General features: G+C 38.8%; 2 protein-coding genes and 1 pseudogene across 3 annotated transcripts in view; 1 reads left to right on the top strand and 2 right to left on the bottom strand.

Moving 5' to 3' along the window:
• Positions 1 to 27,469, bottom strand: part of LOC100348562 (TRPM8 channel-associated factor 1) — a 201,353-nt gene that overhangs the window by 157,282 nt on the left and 16,602 nt on the right. The window lies entirely within an intron of this gene.
• Positions 1,983 to 9,730, bottom strand: LOC138849082 (cAMP-dependent protein kinase type II-beta regulatory subunit pseudogene; annotated as a pseudogene).
• Positions 8,711 to 9,670, top strand: OR6B1 (olfactory receptor family 6 subfamily B member 1). The gene has a single exon (XM_070071373.1). It carries the CDS (start codon positions 8,735 to 8,737, stop codon positions 9,668 to 9,670), a length of 936 nt encoding a protein of 311 aa, XP_069927474.1. The 5' UTR covers positions 8,711 to 8,734.

Raw genomic sequence — 27,469 nt, 5'->3', positions numbered from 1 at the left:
TAATCTGGATAAAGATTTATCTCTTTTTTATCTTCTCAAAAACACAGCTTTTTTGTTTTGTTGATCTCTTGTATTGTTCTCTAAGTTTCTATTTCATCTATCTCTGCTCTGAAGCTTACTATTTCTTGCCTCCTGGTACTTTGGAGTTTATTTGTTCTTGCTTTTCTAAATATTGGAGATGCATCATTAGATCATTTATTTGAAACTTTTCTCTTTTTTCAATATAAGCTCTTAATAAACTTCCCTGTCAATATTGATTTTATGTATCATACAAGCTTTGATATATTGTTTTCATTTTCACTAATTTTAAGAAAGTTTATTTCCTTTTAAATTTATTCAATGACCTTCGATCATTCACTAGCATGTTGTTTAATTTCCATGTATTTGTAAACATTCTGTTGTTCTTGTTGATTTCTAGTTCTACTCCTTTGGGGTTTCATAGGATACATGGTATGGTTTCAGTCTTAAAATTCACGAAGACTTGATTTGTGGCATAACATGTGGTCTATCCTAAAGAATATTCCATGTGGTAATTATAAGAATGTGTATTCTGTAGCTGTTGGGTGAAATGTTCTGTAATCCTCTGTAAGGTCCATTTGCCCAATAGTATAGGTCAATTCCAGTGTATCTTTGTTGATTTTCTGCCAGGATAATCTGTCTATTACTCACAGTGGGATGTTGAAGGACCCAACTATTACTGTAACAGAGTCTACCCTCTCCCTTTAAGTCTAATAGTACTTGCTATATGTATCTGGGTGGTCTTATGTTCAGTGATTTTATATATATATATATATATATATATATATGATTGTTACATCTTCTTGCAGAATCTATCATTTAATCAATATAGAATTTTCTTCGTTTACAGTATATATATTTGATATATATATATATATATATATCTACTCATGTTTATTTGGTTTCCATTTGTCTGGTATATCTTTTTCCAGCTCTTTACTTTAAATTTAAGTATATCTTTATTTGTGAAATGAGTTTCTTGTCAGCAGCATACAGTGGGGTCTTGGTCTTTTTTTACTCATTTAGCCAAATTAAATCTTTTGGCTGGGGAATTTGATCCACCTACATTGTAGGTTAGTAGTGATAGATAAGAACTAACACCTGTCATTCTGTTGATAGGATACAGATTATACATACTCTGTTAGAGAATTTGGTAATAGCATGTGTTTTCATGACGTTTACTTCTAATAGAGGACTCCCTTCGGAATTTTTTGTAAGGCTGGTCTGATGCTGGTGAATTCTCTCAGTTTACCCTCATCTAAGAGATTCTTTCTTTCTCCTTAACTTCCTTTCTATAAAGATTTATTTATTTGAAAGTCAGAGTTACCAAAAGGGAGAGGTAGAGAGAGAGAGATATCTTCCATCTGCTGGTTCACTCCCCAATTGGCTGCAATGACCAGAGCTGCACCAATTTGAAGCCAGGAGACAAGAGCTTCCTCTGGGTCTCCCATGCGGGTGCAGGGGCCCAAGTACTTTGGCCATCCTCCACTGCTTTTCTAGGCCACAGAAGAGAGCCGGATTGGAAGTGGAGCAGCCGGGACTTGAACTGGCACCTATATAGGATGCCGGTGCTGCAAGCAGTGTCCTCACCCGCTACGCCACAGCACTGGTACCTCTCCTTAACTTCTAAAGAACAAAATCACTGGCTATAATACTCTTGGTTGGAAATTTTTCCTTTTAAGACCTTGAATATATCATACCACTGTCTGCAGGATTTCTGCTTAGAAGTCTTCTGTTAGTTTAATTGGTTTTCCTTTACATGTAACTTGATGTTTCATCTTAATGTCTTTTTTTTAAAGTCAAAATGTACTTTACTGCAAAATATAAAAGTTTTAAAATTGCATATGACATTGTATACCATTTCACCAACAGGCCAAGGCCAGCACATAACTTACCAAGCCAGAAGAGCTTTAAAACAAGAATGATTACAATACTACTATACAGAATGAGTTATAAAAAGGAACCTGACACCATGCCTCACAGCATGATTCCTGCCAAGGTCCCTCTCACATGGGCACAGTCTTATATGACATCATGAAGAAGTCAAACACATATCATCCACGGTAACATATTTTAATTATCTTCTTAAACACACATACTTTTAATGTATTACAATCATTTGAATAAATCTCTCAGTCAAGTAATTTTGTGGAGTAGAAAGTCATTTTACCAATATGTTGGGGTTTTTTTTTTTTATGAACTACTCTTTAGAAAGTGATGTTAAAGCCTACTGACTATTAGGTCACTACGGTGTACTGATACCTCGTAAATGTTAAAAAAAAAAAAAAAGGAAAAAACCTGAAACCACAGAAAATGCTTGGCATCTAGACAAACACATCCTCAGTGCACTAACCAATACTGTGTCACTTTGTCATTATAGGTCTTCTTGTTCCATACTTCCGCTTCATGCAGTAGGTTCAACAATATCCATGTTTGTTCCAAGCAGCGCCACTAACTGCTCTTCATACGTGGCTATGTTCCTTTTCATGATCTCCATGCAAGGTCCCAAGAGCCTCTCAAACACTTTCACATCCATGGCCAGGCATTTGACGGTCCCAATGGCGTGCGCCAAGGCTGCTCAAGGCTTGTTCGTCACCAGGGAGAGCTCTCCAAAGTACTGTCCCCGGGAGCAGCCAGCGATTTCCACCACGCCCTTCTCTTCCACTTCGGACTTGCCCTTTCTCTTCATGGTAATTTTCACCTCTCCAGATTCTACAATGAAAAAAGAATCCGCAAGATCTCCCTGAGCAATGATCTGTTCTCCATCATTGTATACTTTGGTGCCAATCACATCTACCACTTTTGGGCATTCAGGAACCTCCAGGAATTTGAAGAACGGCAGTGACTCGATAAAGCTTTCATACATTTTCCTCTTTTTGGCATTATTTTTCACAATTATCCTCCTGAAGGTTACCCTGTCCGGGCCCCATAGAGTACCAGGAGAGGTAGCAGTGATTGTAGCTGCTCTGGGTGTGTTGTACATTAAGGCCAGCTCGCCGAAACTCCCACAGTTATCGTGGTTGCCAACACATCTTCCCACACCGTCACACTACGTAAATGTCAGATGTTCCTCTGTCGATGACGTAAAGGTTGTCCCCATCGTCACCTTGGTCGATGACATGCTCCCCTTCCTTGACCAGTTTTTCAAACATGGCGGGCGTCTAACACTTGAGACATCTGCTCCGGATCCAGGTTCTTAAAGAGCAGGATGTCTTTGCAAGCCTCTTGCAATCTATTTCTTTGGTAATCAGTTTTGGGATGTATGATCCTGGACTCAACATCATCCTTTTCCTCATCAGGATTGTAAGCTTCCGCACATACTGAGGCACGCCTTGTGAATCGGTTTATTACTGGAGCACTGAACGCCCCTGTATCCGCGGCCTCCTCTTCCTCCTCCTCCTCCTCCCCGTTCTCGGAGTCGGAGTGCGCCCTTATTGTCTTTAGATTCTCTCCTTGTCCTTAACTTTTGCCAGTGTAATTACAATGTGCCTTGCAGAAGAACTTTTTTTTGTTGAGTTGTCTCGGGTTCTTTTACACTTCTTGTATCTTGATATCCATGTCTTCTTCAAGACTTGGGACATTTTTAACTATTATTTCATTTAGCAGGTTCTCAATGCCTTTTTCCTTCTCCTTCAGGAATTGCTATAATATGAGTATTTGGCTGCTTAATGATATTCTATATTTTGCATAGACTTTCTTCATTCTTTTTATCTTTGTCATATAGAGTTATTTCAAAATCTGACCCTCAGATCAGAAACTCTTTCTTCATTTGTTCTATTCTACTGTTGAAGCTCTCAGTCATATTTTTATATCATCAATTGAAATTTCAATCTTCAAAATTTCTGTTTGGTACTTCTTAATGATTTTTATCTCCTTTAGTGAAATTTTCATTCATGTCACCTATGGATTTCCTTATTTATTCAAGCTATCTGTATTTTATTGCACTGCATTGAGTTTCCTTACAATTATATTTTAAATTCTATTTCAGATATTTCAAATATCTTCAGATTAGGATCTAGTTCTAGAGAATTACTGTGCTCTGTAGCACAGTAATGCTATGCTGCTTTTTCATATTTCCTATGTCTCTACATTGACATCTACATATCTGGTGTGACAGTCCTATCTTCTTTACTGAGGAGGTTTTATGGGCAGAGTTTATCATTTATATAGAATGATGGTTATCACTTGATTTGTTGCTTTGGCTTTGGTTCTAGGTATAAACTCTGAGTAACCTTCAGTGTAACTTCTGAGAGATTCTTTGTTTTAATCAGTGTCAGCTGTGTGTATAAGTGGTGCTGGGGTATAGTCTACAGCAGTTTGTAAAGGTAGAAGTCAGTTTGTGATAAATGTGTGCTTCTAAGGCTATGTAACTTCAGTCCCAGTTACACCAGGGATTGTGATAGCTGTGGCCTTGTTCTTTGTGCTAAGGATATAAAGGAGGTGTTCCCTTGCCTTACTTGCAAGTCTGAGTGATGCTGGGGTTTGTGACACCAATAACTCTTTGTGACACTAATAACTGTACCTTTGTGGCTACATGACTTGGATGGGCCCTTTTCCAGGTTCTGAGGAGATAAAACAACTGGTGCTGGGGCTCATCACACCTAAAACTCTAGTCCCAGCACTGAAACATGTGAACTGAACCCTATTCCAGTCCTACAGGAGAAAGGGTAGGGCGGGAAGTATCATTATGTTCTTAAAACTGTATATATGAAATACATGAAATTTGTTCCCTCTTTATAAATAAAAAATGCTTAAAAAATTAAATTTCATGAAAGTCAAAAGCTACCAAAACCCACATAAGAAGAAATAGGTAACCTAAAATTTCCCTATGTAGGAATTTATACTCAATATAGTTAGCTGTATAGTTAATATAGTTAAATTCCGTATCTTGACTTTATAGTTAAAAATCTTCCCATTAAAAGCTACAGGCTCAGATGACTGCACTAATGAATTCTATTAATTATATAAGGGTTATATAGTATTAGTTGTAAACAAACTCTTCCAAAAATAGAAAAGACCACTTAGTCCATCATTCTACAAGGCCAGAATTACCCTTATGCACAGACTAAAGATACAAGCACAGACCAATAATGTTCATGAACACACATAAATAATCTTAATTAAATATTAGCAAAATATTTTACAAAAATATAATAGATCACAGTCATGAGGGATGGTTATTCAGGACATGCAAGCTTAGTTCAACATCCAGAAAGAAATCAAATCAATCTATTTTTCATGCCAATAGACTGAAAGAAAAAAAACAATTATCACAATAGCTGAATAAAAAGATAGTATATATAATTCAAATTCAGTTATGATGAAGGCTTGAAAGCATTATCATAGAAGGTAACGTAACCAATAAAGGGTATCTACAATAATTTTCAGGTAAAGTCATCTTTAGTGGTAACATACTAAATGATTCCCCTCTAAGACTAAAAACATTACCTGCATGTTCATGCTCATCTTTTCTTTTTAATTGGAAGTCCTAGCCAAAGTGATAAGGTCAGAAAATAAACTCTTAATATCTCCATTTATCATTCATGAAACCATAGTGAATATGACAGCTGATACATCAGGCACACATGTAGTCTTTCTTCATGTGAGGGTTACTTAGTTCTACACAATATAGAGAAGTGATAGCCAACTAGAGCTTTGTCCCAGAATGTGAAATATTGGTCAAGTGGTACAAGGAAGCTCACAAAATGTGACAATGACCCCATCATGATAAATTATTTATTAAATATTTAAGGCATAACCATTAAAATATTTTTATTTAAACTTTTACCAAAATGTAGCAATATTAATTGATTTCTGGTATCAATATCTGCCTTGGAGCATGGAAATGATCATTCTGTTTCAGACAAGCCAAAGACTTAATAATAACTGAAAATAGAGATTTAAATGCAGAAGAGTTTATTGCATTGATCCATCTTTCAGATTGAAAGGAAACTAACATATGGTGCTTTTCAATGTATGTGGTCATCAGTGGATTTTTTTCCCCATGGAACTAATATCATGTGAAACAAATAAGATCACCACACTTAGACAAATGAAAAATTTCTCTGGAATCCCACAAGAGACCTGAACTGCTATCGTCAAGGTTGTTTTCTCTTGGGTACTGACAGAGAGTAGAAGTCTTGTAGCATATAATGCCCTCAGAATCTAAAGATCATTACAATTCGGCTTGCCTGAGAACACTGCAGTGTTCCCTAAGAAAGTGATGGGTGTTCTGGTACCAGGGTGCTGGAAGAGCCAGCTTGATGCCACATCAGGCACACACATAGTCTTAGCACGCAGGACTCTCCTCTCAACTTGTTCTGCCTATCAGCTTGGAAACAGAGGGGTAATTTGTGCCCATTCACTCCTCCTAGGTTTAGGGAGCGGGTTCCTCATATCTACTCAACACCTGAATCTTTTTTTTCTGCTTCTTCTTATTGTAGAATCAGTGAAGAGTTTCTTTTCACACCTCAACCCATCAGAAGCCACTGCACCAAGGTGAGTGCCCCTTTTCAGAACATGACTTTCTAACCATGCAAGCAGCACTCTTCAAGGCCTCTAAATCTGAATGCTTAATGCCCTTTCATTCTGCCCACTCTCTATTCCCAGTAATCAGTATGGCTGACAGTATCTGAAATCAAAATGCAGCTGGTTATGCAATGAGCTAAGGAAACAGTCTCCTCCTGTTGTTTTTAACAGACTTTTCCTGGTGTTGGAGCAGAAACAAATGCCCCGAAGTGTGATCCCGGCCATTAGGTCCATTCCATGTCCCCTGACAGGCCCATACTGCACACTGCACATCTCCTGCTTGTGGTTGCAGCACAAAAGTGGCTCCTTCTTGGTGGGGAAGGAGGTTGCATTTTCATTAAATTTAAATTACTTGGAACCTAATTTGTACAGAATCCAAAACAAACTAGAGGAAAGTGCACACATAGCAGGTGCCAGAATGGAGAGAAGATGAGATGTTTGATTCTAGATCAATGGTAACATCTGTCATGATGTAGCATATTTTTTGAGTACTCTGAAATTGAATAAAAGCTATTATGGGTAAAAATAGGTCTACAGATTTTATAGTAAAATAATAAGGTAGCAACACCATATTGTCTTCCATTAGCATGCAGTAGAACTTTCAGTTAGTTAATGAGAAATAGGGAAGTCTTTTTTTTTTTTTTTTTGACGGAGAAGTTGTATACATTCCCCTAGAAGTACAAAGTTGCTTGTGTGAGCAGGTACAGCTAAAAATTTTCATCTTTGTGTCTTTAACAAATCTTATTAGCTGCAGTGATTTTTCTCTTTTTGTGTGTGTTTTTAAGAGTCTGCTAAGAAGGGATCTTCCAACTGGTCTACCAATTTCTGACTTGGCAACCCTATACATTCCAAAACAATTCTTCCACATCAAAAGCTAGGGTACAATAGTACAATATGAGTATGTTATTATCTGGTCTTGATAATTTATATTCTCTCTCTCCCTTCTCCTTTCTCTCCTAATCCATCACTTTTCTACTCATTCACTCACTCATAATTTGCTAACTTGCATGGCAGCTGGGCCATAGTGTGTTGCTTCCCTGAAACAGCCAAGCAGTTTCAGATCTCCTTGCCTTGGTCCATCTTCCTAAATCATCTCTTCTTCTCTATTTATATTTCAAAACTTAGTCACTGGCTATCTCTTCTCTGATATACATACTAAGATATCAAGCATTTCTATGTATTCATTTCTGTTTTGTGCACTAGACTGAATCGTACTTTCATTATACTGTATTGTTTTTAAATTTGATTTAATCTCTAATAGCTTGTGACTGGAAAAAAATTTTCAGTAGGATTAGATAACACTTCCTAAAGGTTTCAAGAATTTTAAATGTATAAAAGTGGTGGCAAATCCAAGCACTGGCCAACTACCTCATCTGGGAGTGATTCAGTCTTCTGTTTAAAGGCCTGCCTCTGCAGGCAGAAAGCCCTAGGTCTTAGAATAATCCTGACTTCATCATTCTCTGATTTGGAAATCTTAATCTATCTAAACCACAGGGTCGTCTGTGAAATGAGATTCATAATGTCTCACTAGTTTTATTTTGTGAATTAAATGCCATATTTTATGTAAGGTACTTAGCAAGCTTCCTAGCACCAAGTAAGTACTCATATTACAAGGAAATATTTTGGACTGCTAAAATCTAATCAAATCATAACCTACCAAATTCTTAACAATTTCTCTCTTCAACTGTGAGGAAAATGCCTGCAAGCATCCCAAGTTTTCCTCTCTAAGTAAATGGCAGCACTCGTGTGTAATAAGTATTCATTCAAAATTTCTCCTTCATTCTTTCTCCCTTTGCCTTCAACTACTGTTAAAAGATTCTGCTTCTTAAGTGTATCTTAAACCCAGCCACTTCTCTAAACCACAGTGTTCACAGTCACTGTCACCTTCCCTGCAAAGCCTCCAGTTAGTCTCCCGTTATTCTTGCCTGCCTAGAGTCCATTTTGAAATGATAAAGTTATTTTTCCATATCATCAAGTCATAACAGGCCCCACTAACATTTAATCCTCTAATTGCTTCCCCTGTGTTCACACCAGTTCACTATCTAATCTATATGTCATTAATAAATAACACCTGTTACTGTTATTGATCGCCAGAGAAGGTAAAGACAAAATATTTTCACTGGACCAGAGTCTGATCAAGTGATTTTGTTTTTTCCCCCCTAGGAGATCCAAGCCCTGTGTCTCCAACATGGAAGTGGAGAATCAGACACGGGTCACCAAGTTCATTCTAGTGGGGTTCCCTGGGAACTTGAGCATGCGTGCAGCAGTGTTCCTGATGTTCCTTATGGCTTATATCCTGACAATGACTGAAAATGTGATCATCATCCTGTTGGTGCAGCAGAACAGGCCACTGCACAAGCCCATGTACTTCTTCCTGGCCAACCTATCCTTTCTGGAGACCTGGTACATCTCTGTGACTGTGCCTAAGCTGTTGTTTAGTTTTTGGTCCATGAGCAACAGCATCTCATTCACTCACTGTATGATCCAACTCTATTTCTTCATAGCACTCATGTGCACAGAATGTGTGCTCCTGGCTGCCATGGCCTATGACCGTTATGTGGCTATCTGCCGCCCACTCCACTACCCCACTATCATGAGTCATGGGCTCTGCTTCCGCCTGGCTCTGGGTTCCTGGACCATTGGCTTCGGCATCTCCTTGGCAAAAATCTACTTCATTTCCCGCCTCAGTTTCTGTGGCCCTAATGTCATCAATCATTTCTTCTGTGACATCTCTCCAGTACTTAACCTCTCCTGCACAGATATGTCCATGGCTGAGTTGGTAGACTTTGTCTTGGCACTGATCATCTTTCTCTTCCCACTCTCTATCACTGTCCTGTCCTATGGGTGTATTCTGGCCACTGTTTTACGTATGCCCACAGGAAAACAGAAAGCCTTTTCTACTTGTGCCTCCCACCTTGTGGTGGTCACTATCTTCTATTCAGCCACAATTTTCATGTATGCCCGACCCCGAGCCATCCATGCTTTCAACATGAACAAAATTATTTCCATCTTTTATGCCATTGTCACCCCTGCTCTCAACCCTTTCATTTATTGCCTAAGGAATCGAGAGGTCAAGGAAGCTCTGAAGAAACTGGCCCATTGCCAGACCATCAGATCTGACTAGTCTATTACAATTGACCAGAAGGAAAGGACTATTGACTGCTTGGTCTACCTTCCTAAATCCTTCTTATTCAATGCTTCAGCTGCACATTACTCATGTTCACAGCACATTCCTATGTTCACATAGATCACGAGCTCTTGGAGGTGGGCATCTCTGCAGGTGGTCAGTGCTCCAAAGGCACACTCCTTATGCAGAGAACTAGAGGAAATAAATTCTCTTCATGACACAAAATGGACTTTCTAAAACTGTGAGCAAATTCATATGTGAACTGAGTGAGAAGAGAGATGGTGGTATATGAATTAGCTGTTGTTGGATCTAGCAAACATTAACAACCCTGGGACCAGCCGATTTTGTGATGGTTTCCTTATTTCCAATCTCACTGACTGTAACAGAGGCAGCAGTTCTTTCGGCAATTCCATTCTCATTGTTGTGCAGGGCATTGGTCTTGGTGAGAGCAACCAGAGATTGCTCCTTTGGTCTCTCCAAGACTTTTGCATACACCTACTTACTTGTATTAAATTTCTTTCTGCTTCAAATAGAGTGTTTTCTTTCACATGTGAGTGAATTGTACTTTATACGGTTATGTTTTGTCTTCTGATGTAACTAGAAAATTTTTTACTTTATTGAATTTGGTATTTCCCTTCTAGATGTCACAATTTGTTACTATGCTCTAGTAGGTAAAGCATAAAATTGATGATAAATAACTATCACCATTTGCTAAATGAAACTTGCCCTCATCTTTCCTCTTTTCTTTTAATATTAACTTTCTCTCATTGCTCTTCAATTTTTCTTTAACTGATCCTGTCACTCATTCTCTACACACTCATCTTGATGCAAGAAACCAGCCCAATCTTAGCATTTGACAGATTTTCATCCCATGCTATGGCGATTCTGCACTCTTTACCTGAGATCCTACTAATGTACATTAGACCATTCCAATCAGATATGACCATTCTCTCACATATGCCTGCCACTTTGGTTCATAGTTTTACCAATGGCATAGGGAGCTACACGTTGATCTGTATTCAATACTACATGCCAATATCAGTAGGAATTTAATTATTTCATTAGAGTAGTTGTAAAACAGAACTTCTTGCACTTACAGAGTCTTTCATCCAAGAACAAACTATAAATTCAAGAATATTTCATCTTTTCTTTCAGCAAGAAGTATTAGGTGGGATAATTTTCTCCATTTTACAAATTTCAAGAGCAGATGTTCAAAGAAGTAACTGATATGCAACAACAGTGAGGAGCAGAGGTCAAAAGCCCAGGTTTCCTGACTGAGATCTGGCTCCTTTTTCTAATGGATGACATCTCCCTAGAGAGAAACATACTTCTTCAGGAGCCAAGTGTGGAAGCTAATTGTAAAGGGATGTGGTTTAAATTATGAATTACTATAATAGGAACACAGTTAATAAAACAAAAATAGACAAATTTAAAGTATATAGTTCATGAGAAAAGAAATTTAAAAATAAGCATAGCTCACTTGAGAGGATAACTGTACAAAAGAACTGAAATGATGCTTACAATGGGAACAATTTAATGTTTGCTTATACATCATATTTTGGTCTCTTAATGCAATAAAGAAGTGACTACCAATATATTTCCATTTAAAACCAGATGTAACTAAAATGAATTCTTTTCTGAAAAAATCAGATAAATCAAAATCTGATGGCATGGTCAAGCAGGACTATTAAATATGCACATTAAAAACAGGTAAAGATACATTCTTTAGGGATGAGGAAATATAAGATAAAGAACTACAGCCACAATCTGAATTTTAGCTATAGATATATTTTTACCATGTGACCTTGGGCAAACCATCCATACTTTCTGAAATATAGATTCTTCATATGTAAAATAGGAATAATAATTCTTACTCTGTCAGCCTTACATAATGGTTATGAGGATCAACTACTATGATGCAAAATACCTTGACTATTAAAAATGTGGGGCAGTAAACAATCTAAGAAAGCTGCCACTCTGTTAGATTATACTGAAAACCAGTGGGGAAGATGGTGTTCTGTAGACTACCTAAAACTATTCCACACTGACTGGACTCCATGTGTATAATCTATAAATTATATAAATACTATAAGGGGTTTTTGTGTCATTATTTCTCACAAATGTCTGGATAATGGAGGGTGTTGAAACAGGGTCTCTTGATCAATGCTATCAAATTATGTTTGAAATAACAGAAGAGAATCAGCAATGCAGCACTGACTTCTTTGAGAAAGGAATATAAGTACATAGGCTAAACAAACAGAACAAACAGATCACAGCAAAATGAGAATCATTCTCAATAGACAGAAGATACTTTATCAGGTTAATGGTTATGTTCATATACAAACAAGTTATTTGTAAGGTGAGATGCATAAAACAAGCAAGAATATTAGAACAAACTAGTGGACATTAAGTGAATTATGATACAAGCCTAGTGGTTAGTTTTAGTATGTTACCCAGACTCTAAGCCCTAAGGATTTGGCTATCAATCAAACTCATAAGAAAGTTCATAAAATAAAATAAATTAATATTGTTATTAATTATACAGACAGTATATATTTGTCACTATATTAATTCAATTAATATTTATTAACCACCTACTGTATATCTACATATAATAACAAAACCCCAAAACTTGGTACCCTCAGGGATAGAAAAAGGTAGCAGATAACATGTTTATAGTCATATAATATACACATACATATTGCATTGTGTAGAAATGAGGCTCCTAAAAGGATTTGCTCACATCCTCAACCTGAAACTCGTGTTTGTGAACTTATTTGGAAAGAGGATATTTGAAGTGTAATAAACTCATACATCTCAAAATTAGATTATCTCTATGGGATGTAAGTACATGTCCTTTCAATGAGAAAGTTGAGAAGAAGACAAAGGAAAAAGCCATTTCAATTCTAATTCCATTCTGAAGATGGAATTAGAAATCCAGGCTAAGGAACAAGTAGCTGGTATATTTGTGTTTTGCTAAGCCAACAAAATTATAATTTATTAGGGAAGCCCTGGAAAACTAATAGAGTAATTCTAGTAGCAATAAGCATTATGGAAAAAAACACCATGGAAAGTGATAGGGAAAGTGATGGGAATGATTTCAAATTTCCTATAAGATGGTCACAGAGCTCTCACAGAGAAAGTGGCAGTGGAGTAAACACAGGAGAAGCTGAGGGAGCAGGACATGCCGCTACTTGGGGAAAGAATTCTCAAGAAAGTAGAAACAGCATGTGCAAATCTGAGACCCTATCTTTCATGCCTGAGGAACATGGAAGAAGCCAGTGTGGCTGGAGTCATGAGTTAAGGGGAAGCAGAGTTGGATACATGAGGCTAGACTATGCTGGATCCCATAGCCCATTGTAAGAGTCTTAGGTTTTTCTCTGAGTGAGATGGGAAAACACGGGAAGGTTTTGAGAAGAGGAATAACATGATCTCACTGAGTTAAAACTCAATTGGGGGACCAGCACTGTAACATAGCAGGTAAAGCTGCTGCCTGCAATGCAAGGATACAATATGGGCAGCAGTTTGTGTCCTGCTTGATCCACTTTTGATCTAGCTCCCTGTTAGGGGCCTGGGGAAAGCAACGGAAGATGGCCCAAATGTTTGGGCACCTGCCATCCAAGTGGGAGACTTGGGTGAAGCTCCTAGGTCCTATCTTCAGCTTGGCCCAGCCTGGTTCTTGTGGCTATCTACAGAGTAAGCCAGTAGATGGAAGACTTTCTCTCTCTCTCTCTCTCTCTCTCATTCACCCACTCTGACTTTCAAATAAATAAATAAATCTTTTTTAAAAAAATAATTATTCTTTGGATGGACATTGGGTGCAGTGCTTAAGATGGTGCGTTGGACAACAACATTCCAAATTCACATGTTTGGGTTTGAGTTCTGCTTCCCATTATGATCCCTGCTTCCTGCTAATCAAACCCTGGGAAAGAGCAGGTGATAGATCAAGTTTCTGGGTCCCTGCTACCCACAGTGGAGACCTGGATTGAGTTTTTGGCTTCTGGATTCAGCCTGGCCTGGCTCCACTGTTGCAGGAATTTGGGAGGTAAACCAGTGGATGGAAAATCTTTCAGTGTCTTTCCATCTCTGTCTCTCTGTCTTCAAATAAATTAAAAAATTAAAAATTGAAAATAAAGCAATGGGATCACCCTTTTTGTAGAAGGACAGCAGACTCTCATAAGGCAAGTGCAAGAGGATACTGAGGAGTCTATTAAAATAGTCCAGATGATACAGTGGTGAATCAGACCAGAACAGTGGTGAAATGAGGAGGTGGGGTTGGTTGTTTCTAGATTTATTTTGAAGATAGAGACAGTACAATGTATATATTCATGTGTGTGTAGACCAGTTTGATGGAATATTTGTAGGCATGTTTTGGGAAGAGCTCTCATCAGTTAGCTTTTGTTCCATAACAAGCCACACCAAAAGTTAGTGGCTTAAAACATCAATGGTTTGTTTAGTTTCAAGACTGCAGACGGGGCCAGCACCATGGCACAATAGGTTAATCATTCGCCTGCGGCGCTGGCATCCCAGATGGGATGCTCCTCTTCCAATCCAGCTCTTTGCTGTGGCCTGTGAAAGCAGTGAAGGATGGCCTGAGTTCTTGGGCCCCTGCATCCGCATGGGACACCAGGAAGCAGCTCCTGGCTCCTGGATTCAGATCAGCACAGCTCTGGCCGTTGCAGCTATTTGGGGAGTGAACCAACGGAAGGAAGACCTTTCTCTCTGTCTCTGCCTCTCACTGTAACTCTACCTCTCAAATAAATAAATTAAAAAATCTTAAAAAATACTGCAGACTGGATAAATTTTCTGCTTATTTTGTCTGAGTTTACTCATGCAACTATAGTTGACTAGCAGATGGCAAGGAACTTTCTCTCCATAAGACCTCTTTCCCTCCATCATGCAAGTCTGACTTTGTCATTTGGAAGCTGTCTTCCAAGGAAGACAGGACGTATTTTCAAAACTTCTTAAGGCCTAGATTTAGAGTTCATATACTATTGGTCAAATAAAACTGATATTCAAGATGTAGACTTCATATCTTTAAATGCAAGAGACACAAAGAATTGGGACCTCTCTGTTGGTGTAACCATATGCTTTCCTCCAAAAACGAAATTTTAAAATGAATCTTTCTAAATCATTTTCCCCACTGTTTTCTGGATACTGGTAACTGACACAACTCATTCATATATGTCACTATGAATATTTATTAAAGATAACTGCAGCTCTGAAAATCAAAATATCCATAACACTTATGTAAGAAGAATATAAGACAAGAGGAGGAAAACAGAAAGGGTATTTTTAGCTTTTAAAATTATTTCATTGGAGAGGAGCTCAAGATGGTAGTATAGCAACAGAACAATCTGAGTCACATGGGGCAAAATAGATAGTTGAAAAGGAGCGATGACACAAGCAGAATACAGAGCCCTTTTCATACAGGGGGGCTCAGGAGTACAACAGAGACTGGGCAAGTCCACGCTGAAGGAGCAAATAAGAAAGGGAAGTGGCAGAGGTGCAGCAGAGTCGCAGCGGGGATGCAGAACGGGGAGGCTGGTGCCACACCCCCACTTCCCCTCCCAGCAGACCAGGTTACCTGGGAAATCGCAAGCCTCACAGCAGGAGGGAGGGCTTGGGGAACTGTGCTTGAAGTTCCAAGCAGGAAGAGAGAGAAGGTATAGCAGAACAAACAGAGAGGTCAGGCACGCCTTGTCCAACTATGTCTCCCCTCTCCCTGCAACTGGACCTGTAGCCAGCTGGGAGAAGCCATATTGATTGTTTACATTTTTGAATGTAAGCAGGGGCTACTGCATTTGCCTCAAAGGCACACACCCATCAATAGCAGGGGCCACCTCACCACACCCCCAACTTGGGAAAAAGAACCACAACATTTCAGTGTAATTTCCTACCCACCATCCACGCTGTACAACAAGGAGAAGACCTGAGTATCAAAAACTCGAGCTCATTTCACACACCAGTGGGAAGCAAGCTGGGCCCCAGTAGTGCACCAGAGCTCATACGCAACCCCATTGTGATTGAGAAGTGAACTGGACTCCAGGAGGCAGGGCTGTGTGCTTTCACTTGCAATGTACAGACACATAGCAGCTCATAGCAGAGGGAAATCTCACCACAAGCACAAAGACACAAGTTAAAGAGAAAAACAAACAGACCAAAAAATACACAAATGCCAAAAAACAAAGGAAAGACCCTAAATAAGAATAAGGAAGACACTATGAGCCCTTCAAAGGAACACTAGACCTCTTCAATACTAGAAAGTGAAGAAGAAAACATCGAGGATATGCCAAAAATGGAATTCAGAAAATTAATCATCAGATTACTTAGAAGCAATCAGAAGCAAATTCACATTCTAAATGAAAAGTACTCCCAAGAAATTGAGATATTAAAGAGAAGTTAGAATGAAATATTAGAAATGAAGAATTCAATAGATCAAACAAAAAATGCAGTGAAAAGCCTTAACAACACAATAGGTGAGAAAGGAGAAAGAGTATCAGAACTAGAATACAAATTTCTGGAAATATTACAGTCAGACCAAATAAAAGAAGAAGAAATCAGAAAATTAAAAAACACAGTGTAGATCTACAAGATTCTGTCAAATGACCCAACATACAAATCCTAGGAAGGTGTGGAGAGAACGGATTAGAAGGCCTTCCTAATGAAATAATAACAGAAAACTTCCCCAATCTGGAGAAAGAGACATCCAAGTACAGGAAGTACACAGAACTCCCAAGAGACACGATCAGAAAAGATCTTCACCACGACACACTGTAGTAAAACTCTCCACAGTAAAACATAAGGAAAATATCTTAAAATGTGCATGAGAGAATCCCAAACCACATTCAGAGGAAATCCAATTAGACTCACTGCAGAATTCTCATCAGACACTCTATAGGCAAGAAGAGAACGGTGAGATATATTCCAAGTCCTAAGAGAAAAAAACTATCAACCCAGAATACTGTACCCTGCAAAGCTCTCATTTATGATGAATAAATAAGGATTTTCGATAACAAACAGAAATTGAAAGAATTTGTGACTACTTGCCCAGCCCTATAAAATATGCGCAAGGATGTGCTACAAACAGAAATACAGAAACAGATACATCACTACAAAAGAAGATGAATGCAGAAAATGATGCAGCAAAAGTACAAAGGAAATCCAAAACACAAAAAGAGGACTATTTATACAGAAACATGGCAGGGCAAAGCCAGTACTTAACAATAGTCACCCTAAATGTAAAAGGTCTCAACTCCCCAGTAAAAAGACACAGACTGGCTGAGTGGATTAAAAAAAACATCTATTTGCTGCCTACAAGAAATCCATCCTACCGACAAAGATGCAAACAGGCTGAAAGTCAAAGAATGGAAAAATATATTCCATGCTAACAGAAATCAAAAAAGAGCTGGTGTGCCCATCCTAATATCAGATAAAATAGACTTTAACACAAAAACTATTAAAAGAGACAAAGAAGGACATTATATAATGATTAAAGGATGAATTCAACAGGAAGATGTGACTAATAAATGTATATTCACATAATTACAGGGCAACTGGCTATTTAAAAGATATTTTAAGGGATTTAAAGTGAGAATTACAAAACATTAAAGAAAACAATAGAACAAGATACAAAAAATGGAAAAAAAATTCCATGTTCATTGATTGGAAGAATCAATATCATCAAAATGTCCATTCTTCTGAAAGCAATTTACAGATTCAATGAAATAGCAAATATCAAAGACATTCTTCTCAGATCTAGAAAAAATGATGCTGAAATTCATTTTGAAACAAAGGAAACCCCAAATAGCTAAAGCAATCTTATACAACAAAAACAAAGCCAGAGGCATCATAGTACCAAATTTCAAGATGTACTACAAGACAGTTATAATCAAAACATCCTGATACTGGGTACAAAAACAGATGCATAGAGCAATGGAACAGAATAGAAATGCCAGAAATCAATCTAAGCATCTACAATGAACTTACATTTGACCAATGAGCTAAAACCAATCCCTGGAGCAATGGCAATCTCTTCAACAAATGGTGCTGTGTAAACTGGATTTCCACATGCAGAAGTATGAAGCAGGAACCTTGCCTTACACCTTACACAAAAATCCATTCAAAATGGATTAAAGATCTAAACCTGATACCGTCATATTATTAGAGAGCATTCGGGAAACCCTGCAAGACACTGGCTTAGGCAAACAGTTCCTAGAAAGGACCTCAGAGGCACAGGCAATCAAATCTAAAATTAACAAATCGGATTACATCAAATTGAGAAGCTTCTGTACTGCAAAAGAAAAAGTGGAAAAGTTATGAAAATGAAGTGGCAACTGACAGAATTGGATAAATTTTTTTTAAACCATGCCACTGATAAGGGATTAATAACCAGAATATATAAAGAGATCAATAACAACAAGACAAACAATCCAGTTAAGAAATGGGCAAAGGACTTAAACGGACATTTTCCACATGAGGAAGTCCAAATGGCCAACAGACACATGAAAAAATGCTCAGGATCACTAGCCATCAGGGAAATGCAGATCAAAACCATAATGAGGTTTCACCTCACCCTAGTAAGAATGGCTTTCATACAGAAATCAACGAACAACAAATTCTGGTGAGGATGTGGGGAGAAAGGTACCAAATCCATTGTTGGTGGGAATGATATTATACGGCATTGGGGTTATTGTTGGTATGCTATTAGTGTGCTGAGCATTATTGTTGATGAAGATATCTATGGAAGTTACCCTGTGTTCAGAAAAGTAGTTTGAGATCCAGCATCACAGGTTGCTTTCTACTCAAGATGTCTAAATCAGGAACCAAGAAGAGCTAAACCATAGTTAAAAGAGTCACTGTATCAGATAGCCACTTCTTTAATCATCTCTACCAGGAAGGCACTAGTAGACTATATCCTACCTAGAAAACACTGTAGGAACCTGAGATATTGTTGGTCCCATTTCTTGTTTTTTGAAACCAAGAGTGTAGGATTAGGCACCAGGGGGATACAGGAATAGGGACAGGAAATCTGAAATAGTTTACTTACTGAAGTTGGTTTTACAGGTGCTGTTCTAGGGAAGCTTTTCTTCCAACATTGTACTCAGAGAGAGCTCAGATGGGAGAGAGGATAGGGTAGGAATTATCACTATGTTTCTGAGTCTATATATATGAAATACATGGAATTTGTATACCTTGACTAAATTTTTTTTTGGAAAAAAAGCAAAACTACAAGAGATCAGTCTGAATCAGATTTTTAACGTATAATATATGAAGATGTATATTGTAAGCAGGAAAGGACCTTTGATCTTCCTTTTCAACATTCTGAAAACTCACCTAACAGTTTCTTTAAAAAAAAAAAAGCCCTCTGGTAAACTGCTTCTTGTGCAGACATTTTGTTCAGGGAGCTGTACCTTCCAATTGTCTCCTTTATTTGTCACACAGTAAATAAAGCTTCCTCTAAAAAGCTTCCTGTTCAGGCTGGTTATTTGGTGACACCCCAAGTGAACAGACCTCTGTCTCCACTGATATTTTGTCCACTATAACCTAACTGATATTTTTTCATAATAAACTCTTTTTGTTAACAATCCACTACCTTATATAAGAGATTGTCTCTAACCACATTCTTTTAATTTGGAAATGATCAACAGGACTGAAACAAGACTGACAGTTATCCTAATGCTGCAATCTTGAAAGAATGAAAATACTTAAAAGGGAGACAACTGAGTCGGTTAAAATCCATTTTGGTTTTGTTTCATGAAAGAAAATATCTGACAAAAGGAAGACTCTTTGAACCCTTGTTTGAATATAAGGTTTTATCTTATTTAAAGATGAGTTTAAAAAAATGACAACAGCATATACCTACGGACACAGAAAGTTAGAGCCTTCTAGACTCAGAGAAAGAATGTATTTCTGAAAACGACATAAAGCCAAATCTATTGGAAAACCAAAGAAATCCTTTTGCATTCTCTTCAGAGTCCAAGGGCTTATGGTTTTCATTACTCACGGTAGGTAGTCAGAGAAAAAAGAGACTATGAAATGAAAAGCCAACTGTGTATGAATAAGAGAAAAGAGTTTATTAAGAAAAGTTTTGAGTGCAGTTATTAGAGATTTGACCCAGCTGGGTTAAACTGCTATGAGTTTATTGCCTAGAGTAACATAACAAAGATGGCTGTGTTCTAGGTTAGGCTTAATCCCACTGCTCTTGTTGCCTTCCACATGGCTGGCCTTCTATTGGGATTGACTCTCTTTGTGGTCATGATAATCTGTAGGCAGCTTCTGGGACCCCATGCTTTCTGCAGCAGAAATACAGTGCCTCCCCCAGTACTTACTTCAGAAACAGGAGACATGCCTTTCTCAAGAAGACTTAGAAAATTTCTCCTCAGGTCTTACTGCCTAGAATTTCATCCCAATGATCAATCATTGAGACCAACAGCATGGTGCATATTAAAGCACTTACACCATTCAGAATCCAAACCTGGGGCTAAATGGGATCACCCTCCCTGAAAGCACATGGGTTGCAAAAGGGAGAGTACAAACCTGAATTAAAATTGGAATTTTACCATCAGGTGATAGTTGATGCTGAGTTGTTCAAAATAACAGATGTCCACTATGTTACTTCACGTTGGTTGTCTAACATATGTTGCTCCCAAGATAAATTTTCAAAATGTTCATGTTCTTATGGTGTAAAATATCTTCTGTCTTCCTGATGGTTTTCTCAATGACAGATGGGTAATACCGGTGCATGTTCATTATTTATTTTTATGAAGAATTGAAGAATTTGATTTTAATATCCCTCTTTGTCGCTAAATGATGTTATCCACACTTAAAGCCATGTATACACTTAAATACCTTTCTCTGAAGGGAGGAGAGAACTTCCACTTTGACCATGGCCTTGTCTAAATATGATCAGAGTTGGTGAACTCAGGGGGCTTCCATAGCCTTGGCAGCTCATGACAAGAGCCTAGGGTGATTACTGAGGCCATAAACAAGAGTGTCAATTTGTTAAGTCAACAACAGGAGTCACTGTGCACTTACTCCTCATGTAGCATCTCTGTCCTTAGTGTGCTGTACATTGAGATTTAATGCTATAACTAGTGCTCAAACAGTATTTTTCACTTTATGTTTCTGTGTGGGAGCAAACTGTTGAAATCTTTACTTAATGTATGCTAAACTGATCTTCTGTATATAAAGAGAATCGAAAATGAATCTTGATGTGAATGGAAGGGGAGAGGGAGTGGGAAAGGGGAGGGTTGCGGGTTGGAGGGATGTTATGGGGGGGGAGCCATTGTAATCCATAAGCTGTACTTTGGAAATTTATATTCATAAATAAAAGTTAAAAAAATAAAAAAAAATTAAAAAAAGAAAGTAGAAAATTGGAAGCAAAGACAGTGGACAGGCTACCATAGTGCATATCATTTCTTGTTGGGCAAGAAGTTTAAATTCTGTCTATGCTAGTATTGGAGGGTGTTCTTTGATCAACTGGACTATATGCCTGCTTTTGTTTTTTGAAGATTCTGTTGTTCATTGTCTAATGGCCACCAATTGAGTTAGATTATGTGAAAGTTTCTCCTTCTAAGGCTGCTATGTTCACCAAGAGCCACTTAGTTTGTTCATTTAAATATTCAGACTCAAAGGCCTCTAACAGGTCACTTAGACACTGGTGACTCAGAAGAATCAGACAACAACTGCTGTTCAGTTGGATAATGTCAGGCATCTGTGCCCCAGTCACTGTTTTATCTGCAATTCATGTGGCAGTCCACATACCTGCTGCCCACATGCTACTTCTTGAAGACTGACAGCTCAGATCAAGTGGCTGAAATTTGTATCTGGTTGCTATACCAACTCTCCCAACTTGATAGCCCCATGCTCTAATAATTGCAAGGAAGCCAGCACATTCTCCATAATGAGAATACGCCATTTATAAAAATCACCATACATGCCAGAGAATGACATGCCTGTTAGAATAACTATAGTTATTTTATTGCTTATTCAAGTCCAGGTATATTTTACCAGTCAAGAATCAATGTTTTTCCAAAACTCTGTGGAAATACAGCTCACAAATACAATCTTGTCTGGTTTCCAGGTTAGCAGGGCCAAATTCATATAACTAAACAGACCATTTTAATTAAATGAGGTTATGTCCCCACTGACCTATCCAGGATAATGCATGTTAGAAACCTACTTCTTGATTCACTTTCACAACTCTAGAGATGATTTATGAGTTAATCAGAGACTGCTAGTCCTATGGCTTGAGTTTTTCTGTCAAAATAACTCCTATGAAAATTTAGCAGACTTTTGTTTTCTTTGATCCTGTAAGTTTTGGCTAGTTATAAAAGCAAAATACTTAAGTTTAAAAATAGGTCTTGAAATTTCTACATGTCTTAAAAAGAGTCCTTCAGTACTTGTATCCCCACTTCTTTTCACTTACATGCACTTTGGTTTCTACTCCTAAATAAATTGAAATGACTGCATGGAGAATAACTGACAATCTGTGCTTGCCACCTAGACTATGTTTTTGTTTGTAAATGACTTTTTACAACAGGAGGAATAATTTCTTATGAGTAATAACAGGTGTTTCAGAAGTTCCTTGAATAAAGCTAATCCTGGATAGCCAAAGAGGGGTCAGCTCTTTGTTCTTTCCAAACTCAATACTATAGGGGACTCCAAAAATTTGAATTGCTAGCAAAAGGCAAAACAAAGCGTGTTTTAGCCAAGAAAGACCTATAGGCTTCTCCCTCTGTCTTCAGACTCTTACTATCTAAGCCCATTTCTTTCTAGGTAAACTTCAGAAAATAGCCAATATACTTTGATAGTCTGAAATTTCCCCATCAATCTTGTTTCTACCATGAATACATGGTCTGAATCACAAGAACACATAGGAAGTGTTTCAACCACCTGTGTGGCTATCACATCACAAAACCTTCCACTTCACAGCATGGAAAAGAGATGTCTTCATTGCCCTCCATCCCACCCCATCTTGTCAATTATACCTCAGGGTCTACTTGCCTAACCCATCTCTGCTACTAGATAATGTATTAGGGGGATTTCCAACACAAACATTAGAAAACCCAGCTCAAACTGGCTAAATTAATGAAGAGAATATATTGGCTCACATAACTGAGCTGTTCAGATTCTGTAGGTGAGGGTTTTACTCAGTGAAACTCAGAGAACAAGGTCAGCAGTGAACATTCTAGCTGTCTTTTACTGTTATATACATGATGGAACACTGATAGGCTTAGACCTTCACAAGGAGAAGGCTCCATGGTTTTCCCTCACTTCCTCCCTGAATCTTCTCTGCCCATGTTCATTTCTCCTCATTAGAGCTCTAAGGCAAACCCCAGTTCCCCTAACCCATCCTCCAATTTCCCCTTGTAAAAAATGCAGCAGCTTCTGTAGGAGGAGGCCTCAGTGCTCCTCAGATCTTTTCTTGCCACTTCAATAGTGCCCAGTAGTTCAGCCAGATAAGAATTAGTATTCATCCCCCTTCAACCCATGCAATTGGACATGTGTTCTCTAACTAGATGCAATTTTCTTATCAGTGCAAACTGACAGTCTGCTTTTTCCTTTAGTAGATCACTTGCTAAGGAAGACTAATTTTCAAAGGATGACATTAATCTTAATCAGAGAAAATACAGGACCCATGTTGATGGATTGAAAGCTCCTTGACTGCTGGGCTCCAGCCACGTCCTTTAAAACAGTGGCTGGGGCTGGGGCTGTGGTGTAGCAGGTAAAGCCACCACTTGCAATGCTGGCATCCCATATGGGCACCAGTTCGAGTCCTGGCTGCTCCACTTCTGAACCAGCTCTCTGTTATGGCCTGGGAAAGCAGTAGAAGATGGCCCAAGTCCTTGGGCCCCTGAACCCATATGGAAGGCCCGGAAGAAGCTCCGGGCTTTGGATCAGCACAACTCCAGCTATTGCGGCCAATGAACCAGCAGATGGAAGATCGATCTCTCTCTCTTTCTCTCCCTCTCTCCCTCTCCCTCTCCCTCTCATTCTTCTTCTCCCACTCCCTCTCCCTCTGCTCTCTTTGTGTAACTCTGACTTTTGAATAAATAAATACATATTTTTTTAAAAAAATAAAATAAAACAGTGGCTGCCACAGATTGCATTCAACGGCACTGCTCTCTTTTGCTCCAAAAACTCAGTAGTCTGTGATAAAGGATTTTCATTGTTGAGGCCTCCACAATGAAAATAGAGGATATGTTGATTCAATCATGCATTTACCACTAGGAAGGCATTCACCCAAAACTGTTTAAAGATATTTATAAGATTCTACTGCAAAATTATGGGTTGTGTGGCAGAAGCTAAAAAAAGGATACTGAGGCACCCAGAGACCAGCAGCATTAGGATGCCATTACCATCCCTAGAGCTGGGAGCACAAACAAAGGAAGTAGTGTCACTAGGGTCAGTGGAGAGGAGCCCTGGTAGGTTGGCCACTTGGTGGGAGCTGGAGACCTGGAGGGATTCAGCTATGCTAGAGACCTAAAATAAAGCATGGGGAGAATTAGAAGGAAATCTTCCAATCTCTCTTTCCATTTGTCTTTCATTTCCTATCTGCAACTGCATTAGATGAGTCTATTCAGAAACCAGGCAACAAATAAACTGAGAGATGCAGTTGATAGGGCCCAGCCTCTTAGCCAGAGAACAATTCAGAGATATGGTGGTAAGGTGAGGCACGGCAAGTGAAGGAAAAGTCTGATGATAGCAATATCTTAGGAAATGTGTTCTAAGATGGAACAGGAAGAGGTAGCACTTTACACAAGGCCTGAGAGATGAGACAGAGTCCAAAATGAAAAGTGTAGTGCCGTGGTTGAAAAGTACAGGCCCTGGGGCTAGACTATTTGTCTGAAGCTAGCTCCTGCTGTACAAACTTGGACAAGTACAATCTTTCTGTGCACCAGTTTTCTGATAAAACAAGACCAATAATCATACTGGTCATGCTGTATTGTTTTCAATACTAAGTAAATGGCTATATGTGGGGAGCAGCCTGGACTGGACTGAGTTACTGGAATTAAGACTTATTCTATGCATCTGCTCTCCCACAATATGGCGCTGGGAGAGAAGTAAACAGCTTCTGCACAGCTGCCTCCAGTTCAACCAATAAACTGTAGGACTTGCTCCTGATTGGAGAGCAGCGTACTCGGCGTGTGGGCAGCCGAGTTAGGATTGGCGGAGGAGGACTATAAAGGAGGAGAGAGACGGCATGCACCAGGGAACATCTAAGGGGAACATCTAGCTGAAGGAACACCTGTGCAGCCCCCGAGAAAGCTGGCCGGCGGTGTGCCGCTCCCCTGCGGAAGTGGGGAATGTGGCCAGGGGGAACTGCCCTTCCACGGAGGTGGAAGGGATAGTAGCCAACCCGGGAGGAACCAGCAGCAAACCCGGGGAGGGCCGAGCAGACAAAAGAACAGCGCAGGGTCTTGTGTTGCTCCTCCACGAAGAGGGGGAGCGACAGCTATAAAGTTTTTAGACTAGTGTTTGCTTTATAGTTAAGTGTGCCAGAAAGTATTATTTATTTTCATTTGAGGCAAATATGTCATGGGCAGAGCAAATACTGATTATAAAGGCTTTTAGTGGTAACTAGAGAAACATGTTCCACAAAAAAGAAAATGTTCAATAATGCTGAGAGTGAACTTAAATACATATGGTAATAAACCCAATAGATACTTGTACTAAGAAAAGTTACATATGTAAATAAGCTAATGCTATGATAATTGTCATGTTATTTATAACAGAAATGTTATAGTAGAAATGTTGAAAATAGGTGAGGGAGTAGACAGTTAAAATAGAGTTTAATGGAGTAACATGTAATATAGCCTTATAATGGAAAATGCTGTAAATAAAAACAGCCATGGAAAGTGATTCATGATTTATTACTGAGTGAAAGTACAGTCTACAAATAATTCCCAAAATGATGTACAATGTGATTCCATAAAATATAAAATACATATGGTGTGCATGCACAATTAGAAAAGAGAGCATAAAGAAGCCTTACTAAGGTAAGGGTCCTCAAGGGATATGGATCAAACATTAATTAAATGAATGTTTAAATAGTCCAAGAATGTGAGAAAACTAAGGCAGCTATCTCTTGAAATTGCTCCTTCCCACACCTTTGCTTGGGCCAGTTTTGACTTCGCAGGTAAATGTATACACAATGGAAACAAGTTATATCAAAAAAATAAAATCTGGGTAATTCAAGATTTTTGATGCATACTCTGGTGTGCACAGCAGGATGGCCATGATTTCCTTGAAGTATAAAATGATACAGATTATAGCAGCTTCATCAACCTTTCCTTCTGTTAGGAAGGTTATCATGGTAATGGGAGGGCTCAGCACTAAGAGTCAGCTAAGGCAGATACTATAACTCTGTGGAGAGTATTTAACACTGGGCACACTTCCTTTTCCATTTATGTTTGATTGAGAGATTGAAAACTTTCCATGGTGTGCAGAGACTATTGGATCCATACATTTCTATTAATAAGGGGCTGGCATAGAAAATAAAGCCACCTGCAGTTGCCAGCATCCCATATGGGCACCAGTTCGAGTCCTGGCTGCTCCACTTCCAGTCCAGCTCTCTGCTATGGCCTGGGAAAGCAGGGAAAGATGGCCCAAGTCCTTGGGCCCCTACACTCGTGTGGGAGACCTGGAAGACAAGTTCCTGGCACCTGGCTCCTGGCTTTGGATCAGCTCAGCTCTGGCCATTGCAGCCATCTGGGGAGTGAACCAGCGGACGGAAGATCTCTCTCTCTCTCTCACTCTCTGCCCCTCTGTAACTCTGCCTTTCAAATAAAATAAATAAGTCTTTTAAAAAAATCTCCTGATAATAAAAAAAATCAAGGTATAGACACTAAAATTTAATAAGGGTTTGTCTGGACTGGAAGAACTACAGGGATTTGTGTCCCTTCCTCTTTCCTTCTTCACTATCTCATAGTTTCCATTTTTTATTACTGTTTAAAAATGCTGCATTGCTTGTTTCTAAGATACTAGAATCACTGCCCAAATTGAAATGCTAATCTATTCCTATCACCTCCTCTTTAAGACACATCAGTGTTTTTCTCTACCATCTGCAAACAGGAAGCCATTAATCTTGTTCAGGACCCTCCATAGAGTGTTCCTGCCTGTGAGTCTCACCTCAGCACCTTCCTCTCCAGCATCATTGCCAAATACTTGCAACAGGCACTTTATGTTCTCAAATTTATTATGGCCTCTAAAGCACAACATATTTTCCAAGCCTCCTTGTTTTTATTCAGGCTATTTCCTGGACCTAAAACATCCTTGTGTAGCTAATTATTCATACTTCCCATTTTTATTGTTCAACTTGGTTACCACATCCTCCAGGATCTTACCAACTAGTGCCTACATCACGTATCATAAGCAGCCATCCTACCATCTCTTCTCTGAGCTCAAAGGGGCAGGACACAGACTCATCTCTGTGTCCCCAGGGCCTAGCGCAGGCTCTTGGCCTATGGTTGTTGCTTAGTTAACAGAGTTAAGCTAAACTAAATGAAGTTAGGGGGAATTCATGATTCCAAGAAGAGGGAAAAGGAGAATGAAGTCTCCCGAACCATGCATGGCTATTTCTCTAGTCCCCTTGTAAATGTTTTTAAAATTTCCTTAATATAAGGTTCCAAAAGATCTGTGTAATTCTGTAGTTGTTACTAAGAGTCAACGGAGACCCAGCTCTGCTATTTGCTTTAAAGGCTGCTACAATCATAACGCTGAATCAATAGATCTGGTATTACTTTGAATCTTCAGCAAACACGTAGGAAGTTGAAAAAACAAAAATGGGAA

This window comes from Oryctolagus cuniculus, chromosome 3, assembly GCF_964237555.1.
Source record: "Oryctolagus cuniculus chromosome 3, mOryCun1.1, whole genome shotgun sequence".
Taxonomy (NCBI): domain Eukaryota; kingdom Metazoa; phylum Chordata; class Mammalia; order Lagomorpha; family Leporidae; genus Oryctolagus; species Oryctolagus cuniculus.
Note: the sequence above shows the minus strand (reverse complement) of the source record. Positions and strands in the feature narration are given on the sequence as shown.